Below are 19,377 nucleotides of genomic sequence, written 5' to 3' on the forward strand. Positions count from 1 at the left end.
TTTTATAAAATATATGGCCCCATAACTGTACTGTTACCAAAACCATAAGTCTTGTTCAGAAAAAAGTATCCCCTCTCGAACCAACATCGATGCTTATAAAAATTAAAGAACAAAATGTACTAAACGACACAAACCTTTTAAGGCATTTTAGAAGTTGATTTCCAGAATAATGAAAAAATTTCAAGCTCTCAAAATCCTGCTATGTTTATAGGACAACTCTTGGATTTGTGAAAATATCAGCTGCACTGAGAGAAGAGTGCATTAATTACAAAGTGCTCTGTGGCAAAATATCAGCTGATTTTTAAAGGTCTTCTTAGTTTGATCTGATCAAGACCAATAGGTCTGAGTTTTGAGTGATCAAGTTCTACTATGTCCTACTTCGACAGGCTACCATGATGAAAAGTAAACAATAATTGAGGAATTCAAACATTCAGTTTATTAAACTAAGGCTAGTGAGGCCATAGCATGAAAAAGAGCTGCAGTCATTTGGGACAAGTAGATGATTTTAGAAAGCTAAAATCAAAAACTGAAGACATGGAAAAATTCATAAGTACGAGGAAGTAATAAAACACAAAGGTGACCACGAGAATTACAAATATATTTAAATCTCAGACCTGGGAAATGGACTATACACAGCCTTCTGGGGGGAAGAGAAGCGCCTTATATGTTCTGACAGCACTGCACCTTTGGCTTGTTTTCAGTGGTTGGTGGCACGTGAATAGGAACCACATTGTTGCTTGGAGACATGTCATTTTCACGTCTGTCTGACATTTGCTTCTGAGAAACAATGCGGTATATCTCTGAGTGAAGAAGAGAAACAGCAGTACTTGGTGTGAATAAACCCATCAACGGTTGGTATAAAAGAAAACATATAGGTACATTTGCAGGAATGACCGATTTTGAGCATACAAATAAACTCAACAAACAACCCCAAAATTTAAAATTTTATTTTCAAACAGACACTGAATAGAGGACCGAGCAATATTTCGTTCTGCTACACACAGGGTCGCTATGAGTCAGAACCAACACCAACAGCACCTAACGACAACAAACAAGAGAAGCAAAGGTTTTTCCATTTCGGAGGGAAAAGTTCACCGAAGTCAAAAACATCTTGGTTTAAAGAGTCTTACGTAGCTTAGGAAACCCTGGTGGCGTAGTGGTTAAGTGGTATGGCTGCTAACCAAAAGGTCGGCAGTTCGAATCCACCAGGCGCTCCTTGGAAACTCTACGGGGCAGTTCTACTCTGTCCTATAGGGTCTCTATGAGTCGCAATCGACTCAACAGTACTGGGTTTGGTTTTTTTTTGATACATTGACACTGGTTCATGGAAAAATAAAAATCTGCACTATCACACACCTCAGGTATTTTTCTAGGATAGGAAAGGACAAGCACAACTTCACAAACATCCCAAAATCCCAAAGGACTCTTGGAAGGGAAGGAAGGACAGATAATGTGCTTATCAGTGACCCTCTGAACCAAAATTTAATTAATTACTCAAAACAGGCAACTTAAGATTTTGTATGCATACTCTATTTTTCTTTCATGATACATTTTAAAACTAATTGCTTAGTATATGCCTGTCCCACTAAGCACTAAACCCTATGAGGACCAAAATTACATCTGCCTTATGCAATGAAGTATCTCCAGCATGTAACACATAACCCAAAAAACCAAACCTGTTACTGTCAAGTCAATTTTGACTCATAGTGACCCTGTAGGACAGAGCAGAACTGCCCCACAGGGTTTCCAAGAAGCAGTTGGTGGATTCGAACTGCTGGCCTTTTGGTTAGCAGCCAAACTCTTAATCATTGCGCCAACAGGGCTCCATATAGCATATAGTAGACTCGACGGCACTGGACTGGGTACTGGAGGGGTTCAATATCGGAATTGACTCGATGGCAGTGGGTTTAGGGGTTCAATAAGTAACCATTTTCACAAACGTTGTTTTTCGTTGCCCTGAAGTCGATTCTGAGTCACGGTGACCTCCTGTGTGCACAGTAGAACTGCTCCACAGGGTTTTCGACGTAGTGAACTTTCAGAAGCAGATTGCCAGGCCTGTTTTCCAAGGCATCTCTGAGTAGGTTCGAATAATAAACCTTTTGGCTACTAGTCAAGTGCTTAAATGTTTGCAAAATGCTATTAAATCCTCTATGGAATGTATCTTTATTTGGTCTTTTATTGCACTGCCTAAAAGTAGTTCCCTCTGACTAGATTATAAATTCCTTAAAAACAGAGAAGGTACCCCTTCTTTATCTTTTTTCTTCCAATACCCCTGCCAAAAAAAAAAAAAAAAAAGCCTCAAAAGGAAAGGAAATTCTTAAAATAAAACAAATTAACAAGATATACCTTCTAATGTGATGTACTATGAAGGACACAGTACCACCCATGTATGTCTTCTTGTCAAAAATGAAATTAATTATGAGGAAACAATTAGATAAATCCAGACTAAGGGACATTCTACAACTGGCCTGGTCTCTTCAAAAAAAGTTACTGTCATAAAATACACTGAAAAGATTGGGATGAACACTGTAGATCTGTGCTGTTCTATACAGTTCACCTACTTAAAGTAAATAAATAAAACAAAAAATTCTACCAGACACATTTTAAGTGCTCAATAGCCACCCATGGCTAGTGGCTACTGTACTGCAAATGCAGGTATAAAACATTCCACCATTCATGTGATTCTTGACTAAACCCTGGGATTAAAATCTAAAAAACCAATCTATAAAGGACATTATTAGTACAGTTAGAGAAGCCTAAATATGGACTGTATATCAGATAATACTGCATAAATGTTAAATTTCTTAGATATGGTATATAGTATTGTGGTTATATAGGAAAATGCCTTGTTCTTAGAAAAGACTCAAGTATTCTAGATGAAGGGTATATACAGATATTCATTGTATTATTTCTGTAAAATTTTAAAAAGCCTTTAAAATATAAAGTTATGAGAGAAAGCAGAATGGTATCTTCAAAATCCTCTGCAATGTATAGACATTATTTGGATCCTAATTTAAACTGTCATGGTGACCTCATGTATGCAGAGAGAACTGCTCCGTGGGGAATTCAAGGCTGTGACCTTTTGGAAGCAGATCACCAGGCCTATCTTCTGAGGCGCCTCTGGGTGGGTTCGAACCACCAACCTTCTGGCTAGTAGTCGAGCACCTAACCATTTGTACCACCCAAGGACTCCTTCACCATGAGTGGGAATCGAATTGATGGACAAACAACAAATTTAAACTGTAAAAAAAAAAAAAGAAAAAGTTGGGACAGTTAAGAAATCTCAATATTGCATGGAAAATACATGATAACATGGGATCACTGCCTTTTTTTAAGTGGCTTTCCTGTTATGGGTTTAAGTGCTAATCAGATATGCACACTGAAATGTTCACAAGTGAAATGATGTAATATCTAGAATTTGCTTCAAAATAACGGGGGAGGGAGTAGGTAGAAGAAAGACGGACTGATTGATGAGTGCAGATGGTTACATGGGAGTTCATGATACTAGTCTACGTTTGGCATGTTAGAAATTTTCCATAACAAAATGTTAAAAAAAAAAAAGTATTAATTTAATTAGCGTATTTTCTCCAAATGAAGAACTAATTTCCCTAAAGTTGAACAACACGGCAAACTGTAGTCAAGTGAATATATAAACAAAAACACTGACAGTGAGTGTAACCTTTTCTTACCCTTTTTTGAGGGGGTTTAAAAAAATTTTTTTAATGCAAATGATATGGAGCCTTAACTTAGATTCCTCTTTTACTGAAAAGTGATAGGATGGGAGAGTGTCAAGGGTAAAGAGGACAGTCATTCAGTCAGGCTAGTGGCTAAGGCATGAGGATGATCATCAACTTACTATAAGCTATACCATTCATTCTTTACATTTCTTTTTAATACCAAAGGAGGAGCTCTTCTTTCTCAAGTCAAATGGTTAAACATGTGACTCCTACAAGTTTTAACTTCTTTACAAGTTGCTTTGAAGATTAACTTAGGAGAACTCACCCACCAAAAGAAATGGCAGTTTCTTACATAAAAAGCAAGTATGCATAATATTGGAAGAAGGGCAAAGACAGGCTTCTCGGAGAACACAGGGAGGTAAATAATTAAAGAGATCTCATTACAAAGCAAGACACTTGAGCAGTGCTGAAGAACTGCGCACAAGCACTGCACACTACTTTTTTAGAAACGGATTAATGCTGCATTTGCTCCAGTCACCAAAAAGATGCCTGTTAACAAAAATCCTATCAAGACGATAAGGAAAAACCAAACAGTTGGTCAGAAAACTGGAAGGGAGAGAATGTTCTTCCAGGTAGAATCTTTTACCTGGTTCTATTATTTTATTAATTATGGAGCACTACAAGGCTCCGTAAATTATCTACTTAAACTTTCTCTTGGCTGGGTGTGTCACTTTAAAAAAAAAAAAAAAAAAAGCCTCTGATAAGAAAATAGGAAGCAAGTACCTTCCAGCTGGTATCTGATTAGAGAAGGTTATTAAGTGGGGGGGAGAGGACAGGACTAGTAACTTGCTAAACCAGATCTAAGAATTCTCCTCTCTCAAGGGCACAATCTCCTTTAGAACCAAATGAATGTGACGTATCAATGCCCTTGGGGTCATTTTTCAAGAGGTAGGTACAAAGGGTAGGTAAGGTTAGAAACAGAAGGAATTCTGCTTTATTCTTTTATCAGGATCTCTTGTAGGAGATCTAAATATCAAGTAAAATATTAATATAAGACAGTTTTATAAATATAACCAGTTAGGGCTAAATATAAAGAATATACACCTATTCCTACTCTACCAGAAGTATACGTTATAGTAAGTTGCAAAAGAATTCAAAGAAATCTAACTGTTCTAAATCGGGGAACCAGCAGATAAAAATTTTCGATCCCTCCAAAAATCGTGAAAACAGCAGAGGCCTGAGGTACTCCACTACAACCTATACTGCCTACGGCAACCAGGAACCTTTGGCAGTGAATATTACATAGTCCGAAGTGGTTATCCCATCAAGTCACTTATCCTATTTTACTGAAGAACTAGGAACAGACTCTGTGCTGCTGAAAAGTAACAAAAAGCAGAGTAGGGATTCATAAATCAGTATATATCTCTGAAAATGATCCATCTCAAATCTAATGGCAAGTCTGAAAGTTTAGAGCTACACATCAATCCCACAGTGAACTGACAATAGACAAGTTTACCCATATACATAAAAATATTGGTTCCAGACCCTTATTATTGGGTTATTTCTTTCACAAGCATCAAGTTCAGCTATAAGGGCAAAATGGAACTTTTACCAATTTTATATACATATATTATTGCTTAACTGCAATGTAATTTTGAGCCACAAGCGATTCATAAAACAAACACAAATACTATTGTACCAAAATGAGATACAGTACAGGAAAAGACAGAGCTTAGTAAGGCATGAAGAAATTTACAACAAAACATCTGGATTCCCATGGCAACAGAATACAGCACAGAACAATCTCCGAATTAAACTCAGTATTACTAGGTCAGACGCTTTTGATGGGTTCGTTTGGGTTGCCTTCAAACCCACTGCTCACCATGTAAACTTCTGAAGGTCAAAAAATGCCCAGATCTGATATACTGGCACATATTTAAAGAGTTTTCACACACCAAGAACAAAGCTGCTACACCTAATTGAAAGATTCTCACTACTGCAATAAAATTAAGGTCTCTGAAAAATATCATCTGCAAAATTATACATCCACTGGCCACTCCTTCGACACCCTACAGGACAGTTCTACTCTGTCCTATACGGTTGCTATGAGTCAGAATCAACTCAACAGCAACGGGGTTTGTTTGTTTATTATGTACCAGGAACTAGCTAAGCACTTCACATGCACTACCTCATGCACTGATGTTTGGAGACCAGTGACAAACCATTCTTCCCTGTAGGTTATACGGACAAAAAACCTTAAGTCACAACAAAACAGTTAAGTCAAATCATATCACGAAGTATTTATAAATATAACCTCACTCTAAAAAAAGAAAGAACTCCCCAAAACATACTTGGATTTTACAGATGAAAAAAGCCTTATTTTTAAAGTCTAGAAAGGTTAGCTAACTTGCCCAAGATTAGAGCTCATAATAAGTGGAGGAGCCAGGATTAGAACCCAAATCAGGCTTCCAAGTCCATGCTCTTAACTCTAGGCTTTAATCCCTACATTTTTACAGTAAAATAAGATGATATTTAAGAGTTAAAATCTGTTTACCTCTAATACAAGTACTGTATTCAAAGAGTAAATTAAAATCTTGTTACATTATCACCGGATGCTCATTTCTTTCAACGATTTATCCATATAGACGTCACAGGACAAATCCACATAAGACTATTCTATACTAAGATTATACTCTAAACCTAGAGTTCTTAAAAATAACATACAATTTAAAAGTGCTTAAAACAAACCATGGAAGTACTTATTAGAGGATTAAGATTAAATTTACTGATAATTTGGTCATCCTAATAAAGTCAGATTAAATATGAGAACATACAAATGTCTTCTTATCCTCAAGCCTGACCTGGTCTGCATAACCACATTCCAAACAGTATGAGCCTGGTTCTTTTCCCACTTCTTACTTAAACTTTTCTATGTGAAATCACTGACTGATTTTCTCCAACAGGTAACACCTGGTTCCTTCTACAATACATCATGAGAGAATTTTACTTTTTGTTTTTTAAATTAAGTATATATTTTTCCCAAGCATTTTCTACAACACCTCAGACCTAAGAATGCCTTTTTGTTACTGAATTTCAAAAGGACATTTATATCTTCCCGTGGCCAGGATCTCAATATGCACCTAATGAAAGCACATTCAGGTATAACTTTGCGGTCATGACCATGAAGTATGGAAACATTCACTGGAGTAAGAACAGAAGCAAACAAATTATTTTTGAAGTATTTTTTCCCGCTCTGAACCAGATGAATTAGGATGACTGAAGCTCAACAAGCAAGAATTGCAACTAGTTTTGTATTCAAATACTCTTGCTATAGTAGCTCTCAAACAATAGTCATTCTCTGATGATGTCATATATAGTTTCAGTTTTTTGATTAATTTGTCTAAATTACTTTTTAAAACTTTCAATTCCCAGTAGTATAATCTCAAATGAAAGTCTTACCTGTCAGGATTGTTTGAAAAGCAGCTTCTACATTTGTAGAGTCTAGAGCAGACGTCTCAATGAATGACAAACCATTCTTTTCTGTGGGGAGACACAAAAACTACAGTCACGTCAAGTCTTAATACAGGGATATGATACTCTCAAGCACTCAGAAGGAAAACAACAGAACTTTCTAAAATATAAAACCACCTCACCTTCTCAGGCAGAAAGGGCACCATTCTACCTCCAATGTAGTAGATTAAAAAGAACAGTGAGAAACTCTCATTGACTTCTTAATTAAAATAATTACTTCTACAGCTAAATACTACCACTAGCAATGAAAGTTAGTACTCAAACTATATGGACTTATCAGATACCCAGCTATCTTCATCCCCCGCTATCTATCTACTATCTTTCTCCCTATTAACCGCATTGCTGTGGTATGAACATGGGTATATATGATTCACTTAAAAAAAAATTCTGTAATTATATTATTTGAAATGAAGCCGCTTCTTGCCTGAGAAACTAAAAACTGCTGTAGGAAACTTTTACTCACAACACAATCACTAGTGCAAGGTTACAACTTTCACTAATCAAGAACGTACAATGTTGCATTCTGGCACAGCACTGGGTGAGAATACCGTCAGAGATTGACTGATTCTCTATAAAACCAGAAAAATTATGGACATAAGCAGCTAGACTCTCGTTGGTCTCTGGCATTCCCTGGGCCATTGCTTTTCAGACTGACATAGAGCACTGTGTATAAAATACAGAGGCATACTGAAAAAACAGACAGGAAACAGAATAAACTGATAGATTTTATCTACCATTTACATTCAACTTTTTGGCAACAAAAGCTCAGAATTCTACAACACTTTAATGACTCAACATTAAGCAAGGAACCATGTACCAAAAACCAAACCCATTGCCACCCAGTCAATTTGAATTCATAGCGACTCTATAGGATAGAGAAGAACTGCCCCATAGGGTTTCCAAGAAGCAGCTAGTGGATTTGAACTCTCAACCTATTGGTTAGCAGCCGAACTCTTAACCACTGCGCCACCAGGGCTCCGTATAGTCATCACAAATTTTCAAAACAATAATTCTTGCTGAACACTTATGCCTACTTTTCTGAAACTACTATAACTTACTACTCTCATTGGAAGGGTTAAATCAAAACTGCAAACCAAAACACTAAGAAACACCGCACCACCTTACTGCCATGGAATGTGTATCACTAACCTGCGAAAGCTCTTGCTTCATCTGTAGGGACCGCCCTGAGATGGCGTAAATCACTCTTATTGCCCACAAGCATGATAACAATGTTACTATCAGCATGATCCCTCAGTTCTTTCAGCCATCGCTCCACATTTTCATACGTGAGATGTTTAGCAATGTCATAAACCAATAAGGCACCTACAGCTCCACGATAGTATCTGAAAACAGAAAATATATTTGACTATTAGAAAACAACCACAAGACAGAAGCAAACACCAGAAGAACTCAAAATATGGATTGCTGATTTTTTAGAACACACTTATAAATACATTTCAAAACCTTAATCCTGGAATTCTTAAAAGGAAAAAAAAAAAAGAAAAACCCCACAAAACACTGCCTTTTTCATTACCAAAAGTCAGCTAATTCACTTGATGGCAGCCTACTTCATAGAACTTAAAAACTACAAGACTTACGCTGATGTTATAGCTCGGTATCTCTCCTGCCCTGCCGTGTCCCATATCTGTGCCTTTATTGTTTTCCCATCAACCTGGATGCTTCTTGTTGCAAACTCGACTCCAATGGTGCTCTTGCTTTCCAGATTAAACTCATTTCTAGTGAATCGAGACAGGAGGTTACTCTTTCCAACACCAGAATCTCCAATAAGGACAACTGAAAAGACACAAAGAACTTAAGGTCAGATGAAGGACGCAAACACATTCAGAACACCGCTGTGATTTCAACAGAATGAAGTTTGGCTTCGGAGTAAATTAAAAAAAAAAAAAAAATACGGCATCTGATGTTTTAAAAAAGGCCAGGGAGGAGGGTACGTTCAGTAGCCCATGCTCTTGACCTGCTACCAATCAATAAGACCAATTTATTCTTTTAACCAGTTTCTGCCTGCAGGATAAATGACTTTCACACATCATCTGCTTAGCACATGAAGATAAGACAGTAGGATCCTGTTTTAAACATGCAATTTTAATCACAGACCCAACAGTATCTGATGACAGGTTAATGCATTAATGGTAGCTATTTTTTTATACCAATTTTACTACCTTAGAAGGCAATAACTTAAAAGACAAATTGTCAACCAAATGGAAAATATGTGATATTAAAATGTATCAGACATGAAAGCAAAGGATGTTAGTGGATGGGGAGGAAGATAATGAATATTGAATATGTTCTACTTAGTTTCATCAAAGACTGGATGTGACCTCAGGACTCATTCCTAGGCAAAATGAAACACAGTAAACACATGGGGCACCAGGTTTATAAATCTCACCACCCTGCTCACAGAAACTAAAATGACCCTTTAATATTTGCATTTATCGGATTGGTACAGGAAGCTAGAGACAAAAACCAACCAACCAAACAAACAAAAAACACTAAGGATAAATGCTGGGCCTGGGAAGCTGACTTACAATTCTATTTACTCTGAGTCAAGGCCAAAGCAAGAAGGGCCTATGCTTTCACCTATGACTTAAGGGATTTTTTTTAAAAAACAGGTTCTGATTAGATGAGCTCACTCCCTATGACTACCACAGGAGGCAGCTTATTTAGTAACTAAATACATGGAGACTGTTTTTCAGCCAAAGGAATGTTACACTGAGAATTTCAAAAACAAGGGAGAAATAGGCAATTAAGACAAGGTTTTTAAAAGCATTTCATCTATCTGAATTTAAAGAAGAAAGTAAGTTCACAGGTTTATAGAATCTGAGGTATATAATGTATTTCCTTCTGTTTGTAAAAAAAAAAAAATCATCAGCATAAAGACATTATACTTATTCCTACCACTGATCACCAATATTTCCTCTTATCTGTGAACTGACTAGACAGACACCAGGACTAGAAAATCAAATACGTAGGAATAACACCAAGCACGCCTTATTAAGGAGACCAGGGTTTGGTGGGAGGGTTGGAAAGGAAGGTAAAAACTGTGTGGGCTCACTGCACTCTGGTCAGAGGGCAAAGACAATTCATTACGCATTCCTTCCTTGCCACAAGATCGGATATAAACTGGCCTCTGGACAGTCTTGGAGAGAATATATTATCAAATGCTTATCTTTCCAGCTTCCTTTATCAGCTGATTCAGCAAGGAATCATCCAGGCAGTGGTGACTCCATGCAGCACAAAGAGTAGTTATTTCTAACTATACAGTCAATTAGAAGGTGTTAAAGGTGATAGGGCAAACACATATTACATCAAATGCTTTTATTTGGATACAAGGGAAGATGGATGTCAAGGTCATGGAATAATGTACAAAAACAAAGCACTTCCAATTTTATAGGATAGTTAGTTGATATGCTTCCAAAGTCTACCTTCTGGACATGATGTCAAATCCCAGTTTCAGTAATACAATCTATCTAATACGCTCTTTATATAGGGTCGCTATGAGTCGGAATCGACTCGACGGCACTGGGTTTTTTGAATATGCTCTTTGGAGCCCTGTTGGTGCAGTGGTTAACCACTGGGCTGCTAACCAAATGGTCGGCAGTTCGAAACCACCAGCTGTTCTTTGGAAACCCTATGGGGCAGTTCTACTCTGCCCTACAGGGTCTCTATAAGTCGGAATCAACAACGGGTTTTTGTTTTGCTTGTTTTTTATTATGCTTCTTAATACAGGAGGCTGGATGTTCTGTTCAGGAAATCTACTCTGAATCACTCTGGTCCCACATTAGCACTAAGGTATAAAAGCCTAATCTGAGATGGGAATAGGGAAGAAAGGTAAAACCAAAATGTTACAACATTTCTACTTCATGTTATATTGCTAGTTGCTGTTGAGTCGCTCCAACTCATGGCAACCCCACATACAAAAGAATTAAACATTGCCTAGTCCTGTGCCATCTTCACACTCAAGTTCATTTTTGCAGGCACTGTGAATTTTGAGTGCCTTTCAACCTAGGGGGTTTCCAGCAATATTCTTTTGTGATCCACAGCACTCTCAACGGCTAATATTCAGAAGCAGATCACCAGGTCTTTCTTCCTAGTCTGTCTTAGTCTGGGAGCTTCTCTGAAACCTGTCTACTATTTGAAATACCAGTGGCACAGCTTCCAGCATCATAGCAATACACGAGCCACTACAGTAAGATAAACTGACAGACAAGTGGTGGGCACTTTGATATCAATTAGTAATTCAAGAGCCGGTCACTTAGTATAAAGCCAAAGAGTACATAATTAAATGAGAAAAAAACATGACGATGCCTTTGGAAGAATTAAAAAAAAAAAAAAAAACACTCAAAGATGGCCCTCACCCTCCCACAAAAACTGGAGCAGTTTGAAGCTAAGGTTTCTTCCCTTTTGACCTTCACTTTAACTAATGATTATGTTCATTATGGTGGCATTCTCAAATCTTTATGCCATCAAATAGTGATGGAATTTTTTCCTTGATGTAAATAATAAGCAATTATTAAAAATAGTACCCTTACCTAAAAGTAATTCAAGACTCACAATTGATGCTACCATAGCCCAGAGAATTAAAACAACAGTGAATGCTTTATACAATACAAAACTGTTACCTCAACTAGACATGGCCAGTATTGCCAGAATTAAAAGTATCAACTTGTTAAAGGGATTATATATTAAATGACAACAAAAGATGTTAGTTCTATAAGAACAGTGCTGCCAAGAAGATGCTAAGAGATGGCACAAAAAGGGAAAACTGCTTCTATTCAGTTCACCAAATGAGAAATCAAAACATGCAGAGTTACATTTAGGATCACTAAAATAAACAAACAGATTAAATTAAACAACATAGGAGAGTTTACTGGCTGTGATCAAAAAAAAAAAAAAAAAAAAAACCCTCCGGAGACTCACCCTTCACCCAAAGATTAGACAGGCCCATAAAACAACAGGAGACTAAAGGGGCACAAGAGCCCAGGGGCAAGGACTAGAAGGCAGGACGGGACAGGAAAGCTGGTAATAGGGAACCCAAAGTTGAGAAGGGGGACTGTTGACATGTCGTGGGGTTGTTAACCAATTTTATAAAACAACATGTACACTAACTGTTTAATGAGAAACTAGTTTGTTCTGTAAACCTTCATCTATTAAAAAAAATTAAAAAAAAAAAAAACCAACTTCATGTACTTTTCTCCATCGACTCAAATTTGAATAATTTCTAATCAAAATAGTTTCTCTCATTTAGATGACATTTAATTGTTTTAAAAATGTGATAAACCATATAATCACATCCACACTTCAAGAAAGGAATTTGCAATGACTTTCCTGTTTAGAAAGAAGCCCTGATGGTGCAGTGGTTAATGGCACATGGCTGCTAAACACCAGCAATTTGAACCCACGAGCTGCTCCAAGGAGAAGGATGTGGCAGTCTGCTTCCGTAAAGATTTACAATCTTTGAAATGCTACAGGCAGTTCTACTCTGTCTTACAGGGTTGCTAAGAGTCAGAATTGACTAGATAGCAGTGGGTTTGGTTTGAGTTTCTATTTAGAAGTCCCTGGATAGTGAAACAGTTAGTGTACTCAGCTGATAACCAAAAGGTTGAAGGTTAGAGTCTGCCTCGGAAGGAAGGCCTGGCAATCTACTTCCCAAAAAATCAGCCACTGAAAACCCTACGGAGCACAATTCTACTCTAACACACAAGGGGTTACCATGGATCAGAGTCAACTCAATGGCAACTGGCTGGTTCCTATGTATTCCACAACTAGTATCTTAGGTTAAAAGTACTTCCTCTTTAAACATTTTATAACTATAGCCATCTATGTGGTATTTCTATACTAAATAATATAACCAAATTAAACAATAGCATCTGGAGATTAAACATCTATAACCAAAACAAAACTAAATAACATTTCTAAAATAACCTGACAGTATTTATCACCTTTGGTTAACCTCATCTGATGAATTTTAAGTATCATCTCTAATACCCAATATTAAATTTTGCTCATAATCTATGTCAAACATCAGGCTGCTAAATGCCATAAAAGCAAAATATACATATAAATTTTCATTATTTAACATAAATTCCTATCTCTACCACCACATTTAGTTTTATACTCTCTCCTGCTAATTTACTCATCTGAAATTCAATTTGATGTATCAGTCAGTGTATCTGACCTAAAAGTTACAACCTGACAAAGTCACTAATCATTTTCATACTACTATTCATAAATGAACATGGAGATGCTTCTACTCTTTCAACTATATTCACAGTCCAACCTCACCAAAAGCATCTTTAAAATAAAATGCATTCAATAAGGCCAAAGTCCAGACGAGTTTTTCCAGATTCGGCAGAATTCAAGTTGCTCAACCAAAAGTTGTGAAAGAAAAACTACCAAGATGCAAGACAGCGAAGTTCCTAGGAGCCTCTCTAACAACAAGATGCAAGACAGACAAGATGCAAGACAGCGAAGTTCCTAGGAGCCTTTCTACCAACAAGATGCAAGACAGCGAAGTTCCTAGGAGCCTTTCTACTGACAATCAGCTGATGGTTAATTACCACTGACCTTCGGTGAAACTGAAAAGAAATTGCTGGAAGCAATAGACTGTATATCCAGATATTTTTAGAAAAGGTGATTTCAATTAGACTGGTGTCTATCACATTTATTTATAAACAGGGGCTATGATTGATGCTTACCTCACTTATGGGTCCCATATGGCTTAACACATTGTGTGTAAATACTTGTACAATTTTTATTTAAAAAAAAATATAGTTTTAAAAAAATAAAACTAATTTGCCCCCATCAAAAGTCTCACTGTTCAAATTAACTAAAGATTAAAGTTCAAGAACAAATTCATCATTTAGAATAATTGTCCTGCTCTCCCCACATCGAATTCCCATTTGGGAATTCTAATCACATCCTATCCTAATCACAAAATCCCTTCATTTTCATCAGTTACAGTTACAAACTATCTCCCAACTCTCTCACTGTTTAGTTTGCTAGGTAAGCCTTCTAACAGACATACAGCTTCTCTGTAGAATAAAACCATTTAAAAATGAAATTATTCTTCCTTCCCTTTAAAATATCATTACTATACTGATTAATAAATATAATCATTACATAAAATATTTTTTAAATATGATTTATAAAAGAATATGGCTAAATAATAAGCATTGAAGTTTTAAAAAACTGATTCACATCCTGTAAAAACTTTAAAAAAGTGAAAATCCTCATCACCACGTTTTTTAAAACACTATTTTAAAACAGCAGAATGTGCAACGAAATGAAATCTTAACATAAAATATAACATAGAAACAAAATACTTCAGAAGCTCCAAGTTTTGAGTTTCTTTACTAATATTTAAATGCTCACATATTTATAACGATTTAAGGTTTAAAAAACTGACAAGAACTTCTTCATTATTATCATTTATCGAAACCTCACAGAAGCTAAAATTTCAGTCTCATTTAATCCTTACAATAGAGTGGTCCTATCTCCTTTTTACAGGTAAGGAAACTGAGGTTCAGGAAGGTTAACTCTCCAAGGTCACAAAGCAAACATACGACCTGAGCCAGGATTTGAATCAAGGTCTGTGCAATTCCAAAGCCCTCAATCATTGTTAGACAGGTGGTCTAATTGCAAAATTATTTTGATATCAAAAGTTTAAATTCCTTAACAGACTGGAAGGGCTGACTCATTAGGGGCAGAGTAAGTGGGAGTATGGAGTAAGGTGTATATAAGCTTATATGTGACAGACTGACTTGATTTGTAAACGTTCACTTAAAGCTCAGTAAAAATTATTAAAAAAAAACTAAAGATTTCCTTTAAAAAAAAAGTTTAAATTCCTTAAACCAATTCAGGACAATTAAAATTATTAATTTAAAAAGTTAATGGATTTCTATGCCCATCATTCAAGTTACAGACCAAACAGGAGAAATGCTCTGGACAGTCTGTCTTATTCTAAATTAATTACTTCAAAGGTAGCTAGCTGCCCTCTGCCACTGTGCCTTATTTAAGAAAACAAACCTTTATGACTTTAATGATTAAACCCCCCAAAGTCTCTAGGGACTCACAAAGTAATTTCACATCTCCCCAGATGCCTTCAGCAAGCAGTACATAAAGGAACCTAGGTTTCCCCTTTATATTTGTAAAATGCATTAAGGACCCTCTTCTCTGAAAATGCGTTTCCAGCATGGGGGCGAGGGTGGATACCGAAGGTTGGAACCCCACTATTATACTCCTCTGGGCCATATTTTGGCCCAGAGGAGTAAGTGATGACAAGGGTAGCTAGTATAATAAGATTTGCGAAGTATTGGTGAAGCAAAGAAATTTTTCCTGCCTCCTTTAGTCAGTCATTCCTAGCACCCAATGGCAAAGTCAGAAACACTGCCTAACACTCCGTTTAAACTCCACCCTCCACTGTGAAGCTTTAATAGCAATGGCTTCTTCCTCCCCAGTAATGATCTTTGTTCAGCACATTACTGACGCCTGCCCTCCTAATTCAGAAGCAGAGAAAGCGCATCGGAGTGAGAGAACATTCACTAAACAAAAAAGCATTTACTGTACTATTTTCTCATTGAAAAGTGTATCCTTCATCCTTCATGATTTAAAAAAAAAAAAAAAAAGCTATTTGGATTCTTTCCGGACTAATAAGCAATTCTTTGTATCCATTTCCCCCACTCTCCAAAATGTTTTGTCCAAGGGCACTACATGTTTCTCTACCTTATAATAAATATTTAATATGACCCAAAAAGCATACAACCTCCCCCCTCCCCTTACCCACCACCTTTTGGAAAAGGTATGGAGCCAACTAGGGCTCTTTCCTTCCTGTTCTAAAAACACCAAAAGATTGGATCCTCCCAGCGTTGCAGCAGGAAGCAACCAGACCATAGTGATAAAGCTCGCTAGTATTTGTGCAGCGCACAACCTTTCCTGCTCAGGAACTGGGCCTTCAGGTCTGGCAAGGATAACAGCCACCACCCATCCGCAGCCCCTTCTCACGAGTTATCCCAGGCTGGATGCCGCTGGGAAGGGCCGGCAGGAGGGGGAAGTCGTATCCGTGTGCCGGGTCATTGCGACAAGCGCGCGCCTGGGTGACACAATTCCCCTGGCCCCCCGCCCGCCCCCCGGGGTCGCACCAGAGACGTGGAAGGGAGGGATGGTGGAGGAGAAGCTGCCAGTCCGCGGGGCGGCCCGGGAGGTTACTGACCGCGAGAATAGCAGGGGCAGGGGTGGGGTGCGGGTGGAGGCCACTGACCCGCTCAGATTTTACCAGGGCTTGGCCGGGGGAGGGGGGGGCAAGGGAAGCCGGCTAGGAGGGGCGTCCGGCCGGCTCGGGGCTAAAGAGAAGCAGAGGAGACCTGGAGTGGGAGTCCCCGGGCCGAAGGACAGCCGAAAAGGGACGCCAAGGGCCTGCCGGAGGGGCTCCCGGAGGGGCTGTGCGCGGAGACCGCTGTACCCTGAGGGGGAGGAGGCGCAAAGGCAGAAAAGGGAGATGGCACGAGGGGCCCTTCGAAGGGGCCTGGGCGCCCCGGGGAAGGAAGGAGGAAAACCCTCCGGGAGAAGGGAGAAGGCAGTCGCCGGGAGGACGCCCAGGGAGGGGTTCCGGGGCTAGCGGGGGCCTACGGGAGGTCGCTAAGATGGGTGTGTGGTGGGGACCCCTTGTGTGAGGGGAGCGAGGCTGGGCTGGGAGACGGCAGGACGAACGGCACAGAGAGGAAGGGCTGAGGCAGGCCCATGTCGGCGCAGGGGTGGCCCGCGCGCGGGTCCCCCGGGAGTGTCCCGGGCCCCCGAGGGGGGACTCGGTAGAGAGTGAGAAAGCCCACAGTCTCACCTTTGAAGAGGTAGTCGTACTCGTCGTCGCGGGTGCCCATTGCGCGGCCGAGGAGCGAAGGGGCGGGAGCAGCAGCGGTATCGGTCGGTAGGACCAGGGGGCGTCGCTGCAGGGGTAACCCGAGCGCCGAGCTTCAGATGCCGGACCCGGTAAAGAGCCCCGCCCTGCCGCTGCGCCACTTCCGGCAGGCCCCAGCCCCTCAGGGGAAGTACTTCCGGGGAGGCGGTGCCCCGCCTCCAAGCCCAGAAACGTGGTACGCGGCCAGGGTCGCGACAGCCTTACGTTTCTTAGTCCTTCAAGGAGGCTCAAATAGGAAAACGAGTCCTGGATGCCCAGCTGATCACGCCGTTAATGGCCTCTCGTTCATTCCATACGCACCTCGCACTGCCTTGCCGGAACCGGCGCTGGGAGCGCATCAGACCCGCCTCCGAATAGTGGGTTTGTGGATGGGGGCGGGGTTTTCTAAGGTTTAGACAGCTGAAGGCGGCTCTATAAGTGTGGCGGTTCCATGGTGTAATGGTTAGCACTCTGGACTCTGAATCCAGCGATCCGAGTTCAAATCTCGGTGGAACCTGCAGCGGTTAGTTTTTTTCTGATCACAATTATAGTTCATTTATTCACTAAGTCGTTGTTGTACAACTGCGCTAGGTCTGGCGTTGAACTAAATAGAATGAGAATTTCGCAAAACGCAATCTTTGCCTCTGGACACCTCACAGATTATCCCTTTCAGTTCCATACTATCTGCCACCTCTACATGAGGATCTTGTGAGGAAGGAGCTTCTTCACTTAGCCTCTTTAGCCTCAAACCCTAATTCAAAAGCTTCTTCAGTGAAATTCCTTTTGCTGGAATTTTCTATCTCCAGCTCCATTAAAGAACAGGCAGGCTCTTCTATTCGCTCCTCTCTGGAAATCTCTCAAACTATCTCCAGATGTCACTCAGAGGACTTGGCCCACCCTCCTCATCAAGATTCATCCAGAACTTTGTGAGCCTTTACTATTTGTCAGCCTCTAACTTAAAGTAAGCCCGTTTTCACAATCATTTAACAGGAAGAGCAAAGGACAGCAATTTCCATTTTAGTGGCTTACTTTCCATTTTAGTGAATAGTAAGACTGAAGTGATTTGCCAAGGATCACAGCAGGCCTCCTTATATTTGAGAGTTTTGTAATTCCACAGAGCTCTTTCCCATTTATTGTAACATGCCGTACATACTGCCTATATACAAACTCTCAATTTAGACTTTTGGGGAAGGGTACTTGTAGGCAGAAACAATGGCCCTCCAAAAAAGTCCATGCCCTAAATCCGTGGAAACTGAATATGTTAGGTTACATGGCAAAGAAGAATTAAAGTTGCTAATCAGCTGACCTAAAATAGATGGATTATTCTGGATTAACCATGTGCACCCAACGTAGTCATAAGAGTCCTTAAAAGTGGAAGAGAGAGGCAGAAGAGGTGAAAGCGATGTAATGTAAGAATGATGGACCAGGCTTTGCTGGCTTTGAAGGTGAAGGAAGGAAGGGGGCCATGAGCCTAGGGATGAAGAGGCCTCTAGAAGCAAGGAAACGGATTCTCCCCTAAAGCCCCAAATGGAACACAGTGTGTTGACACCTTGATTTTAGCCCAGTGAGACCCATGTCAAACTTCTGACCTACGGAACCATAGATAATAAATTTGTATTGTTTTATGCTACCTAGTTGTGATCATTTCTTATGGCAGCAATATGAAACTAATGCAGTGCCATTGTCAGTGCTTTCTCTGCCAGTATAAAGTGATAGAAGGTTTATCTAAGGTCCTAGGTACTGCCTTGTGCACGGAGTGACCACTATCCACATTAGGGGAGAGGCAGGATGTTACACAAACAATCAAGTATTTACGGGATACCTATTACATGCTACTACAGATTATTCTTAAGTCACAGTCCCAGCCCTACTCAGGGATCAGACAAGATGGGCCCAAGAAAGAGGGAATATCAATAACTAAACAGTTCAGTAGGAATAACTAGTGAGAGTTCTTGTGATAAGTGCCAAAGTTCAGAGAGACTGATATAATTAGGGAGAACGCCCTGGAGGAGGTGGAACTTGCTCCATCCTCTAAAGGAAAACTCTAGGAAGGAAACTCATTTCGGGAAGCAGGAGAAATTAGATGGTAAGAATATGTTGAGCAAGGTGTTGATGCCAGAAGACTTTTGAACTTTTCCCCATAAGTCATTTTTTACAATGCGTGTTTTGAGGTCAATAGTCTTCCTAAAAAGAAGGATTGGCAGATAAGTAGAGCATTACTGAAGAGGAAGAACAAAGTGGGAGGCCTCACACTATCTG

At 39.5% G+C, this 19,377-nt stretch overlaps 1 protein-coding gene and 1 non-coding gene across 2 annotated transcripts; one reads left to right on the forward strand and one right to left on the reverse strand.

Moving 5' to 3' along the window:
* Positions 1-413: 413 nt before the first annotated feature.
* RAB11A (RAB11A, member RAS oncogene family) lies at positions 414-17,227 on the reverse strand. The gene is made up of 5 exons (XM_003418373.4): positions 17,062-17,227; positions 8,807-9,002; positions 8,358-8,551; positions 7,137-7,217; positions 414-800 (listed from the first exon to the last, which is right to left on the reverse strand). Exons 1-5 carry the CDS (start codon positions 17,099-17,101, stop codon positions 661-663), a joined length of 651 nt encoding a protein of 216 aa, XP_003418421.1. The 5' UTR covers positions 17,102-17,227; the 3' UTR covers positions 414-660.
* Positions 17,228-17,563: 336 nt separating this feature from the next.
* Positions 17,564-17,635, forward strand: TRNAQ-CUG (transfer RNA glutamine (anticodon CUG)). Its single transcript has one exon. It is a non-coding gene; the product is annotated as a tRNA-Gln (tRNA).
* The last annotated feature ends 1,742 nt before the right edge of the window (positions 17,636-19,377 follow it).

This window comes from Loxodonta africana, chromosome 13 (assembly GCF_030014295.1).
Source record: "Loxodonta africana isolate mLoxAfr1 chromosome 13, mLoxAfr1.hap2, whole genome shotgun sequence".
NCBI lineage: Eukaryota > Metazoa > Chordata > Mammalia > Proboscidea > Elephantidae > Loxodonta > Loxodonta africana.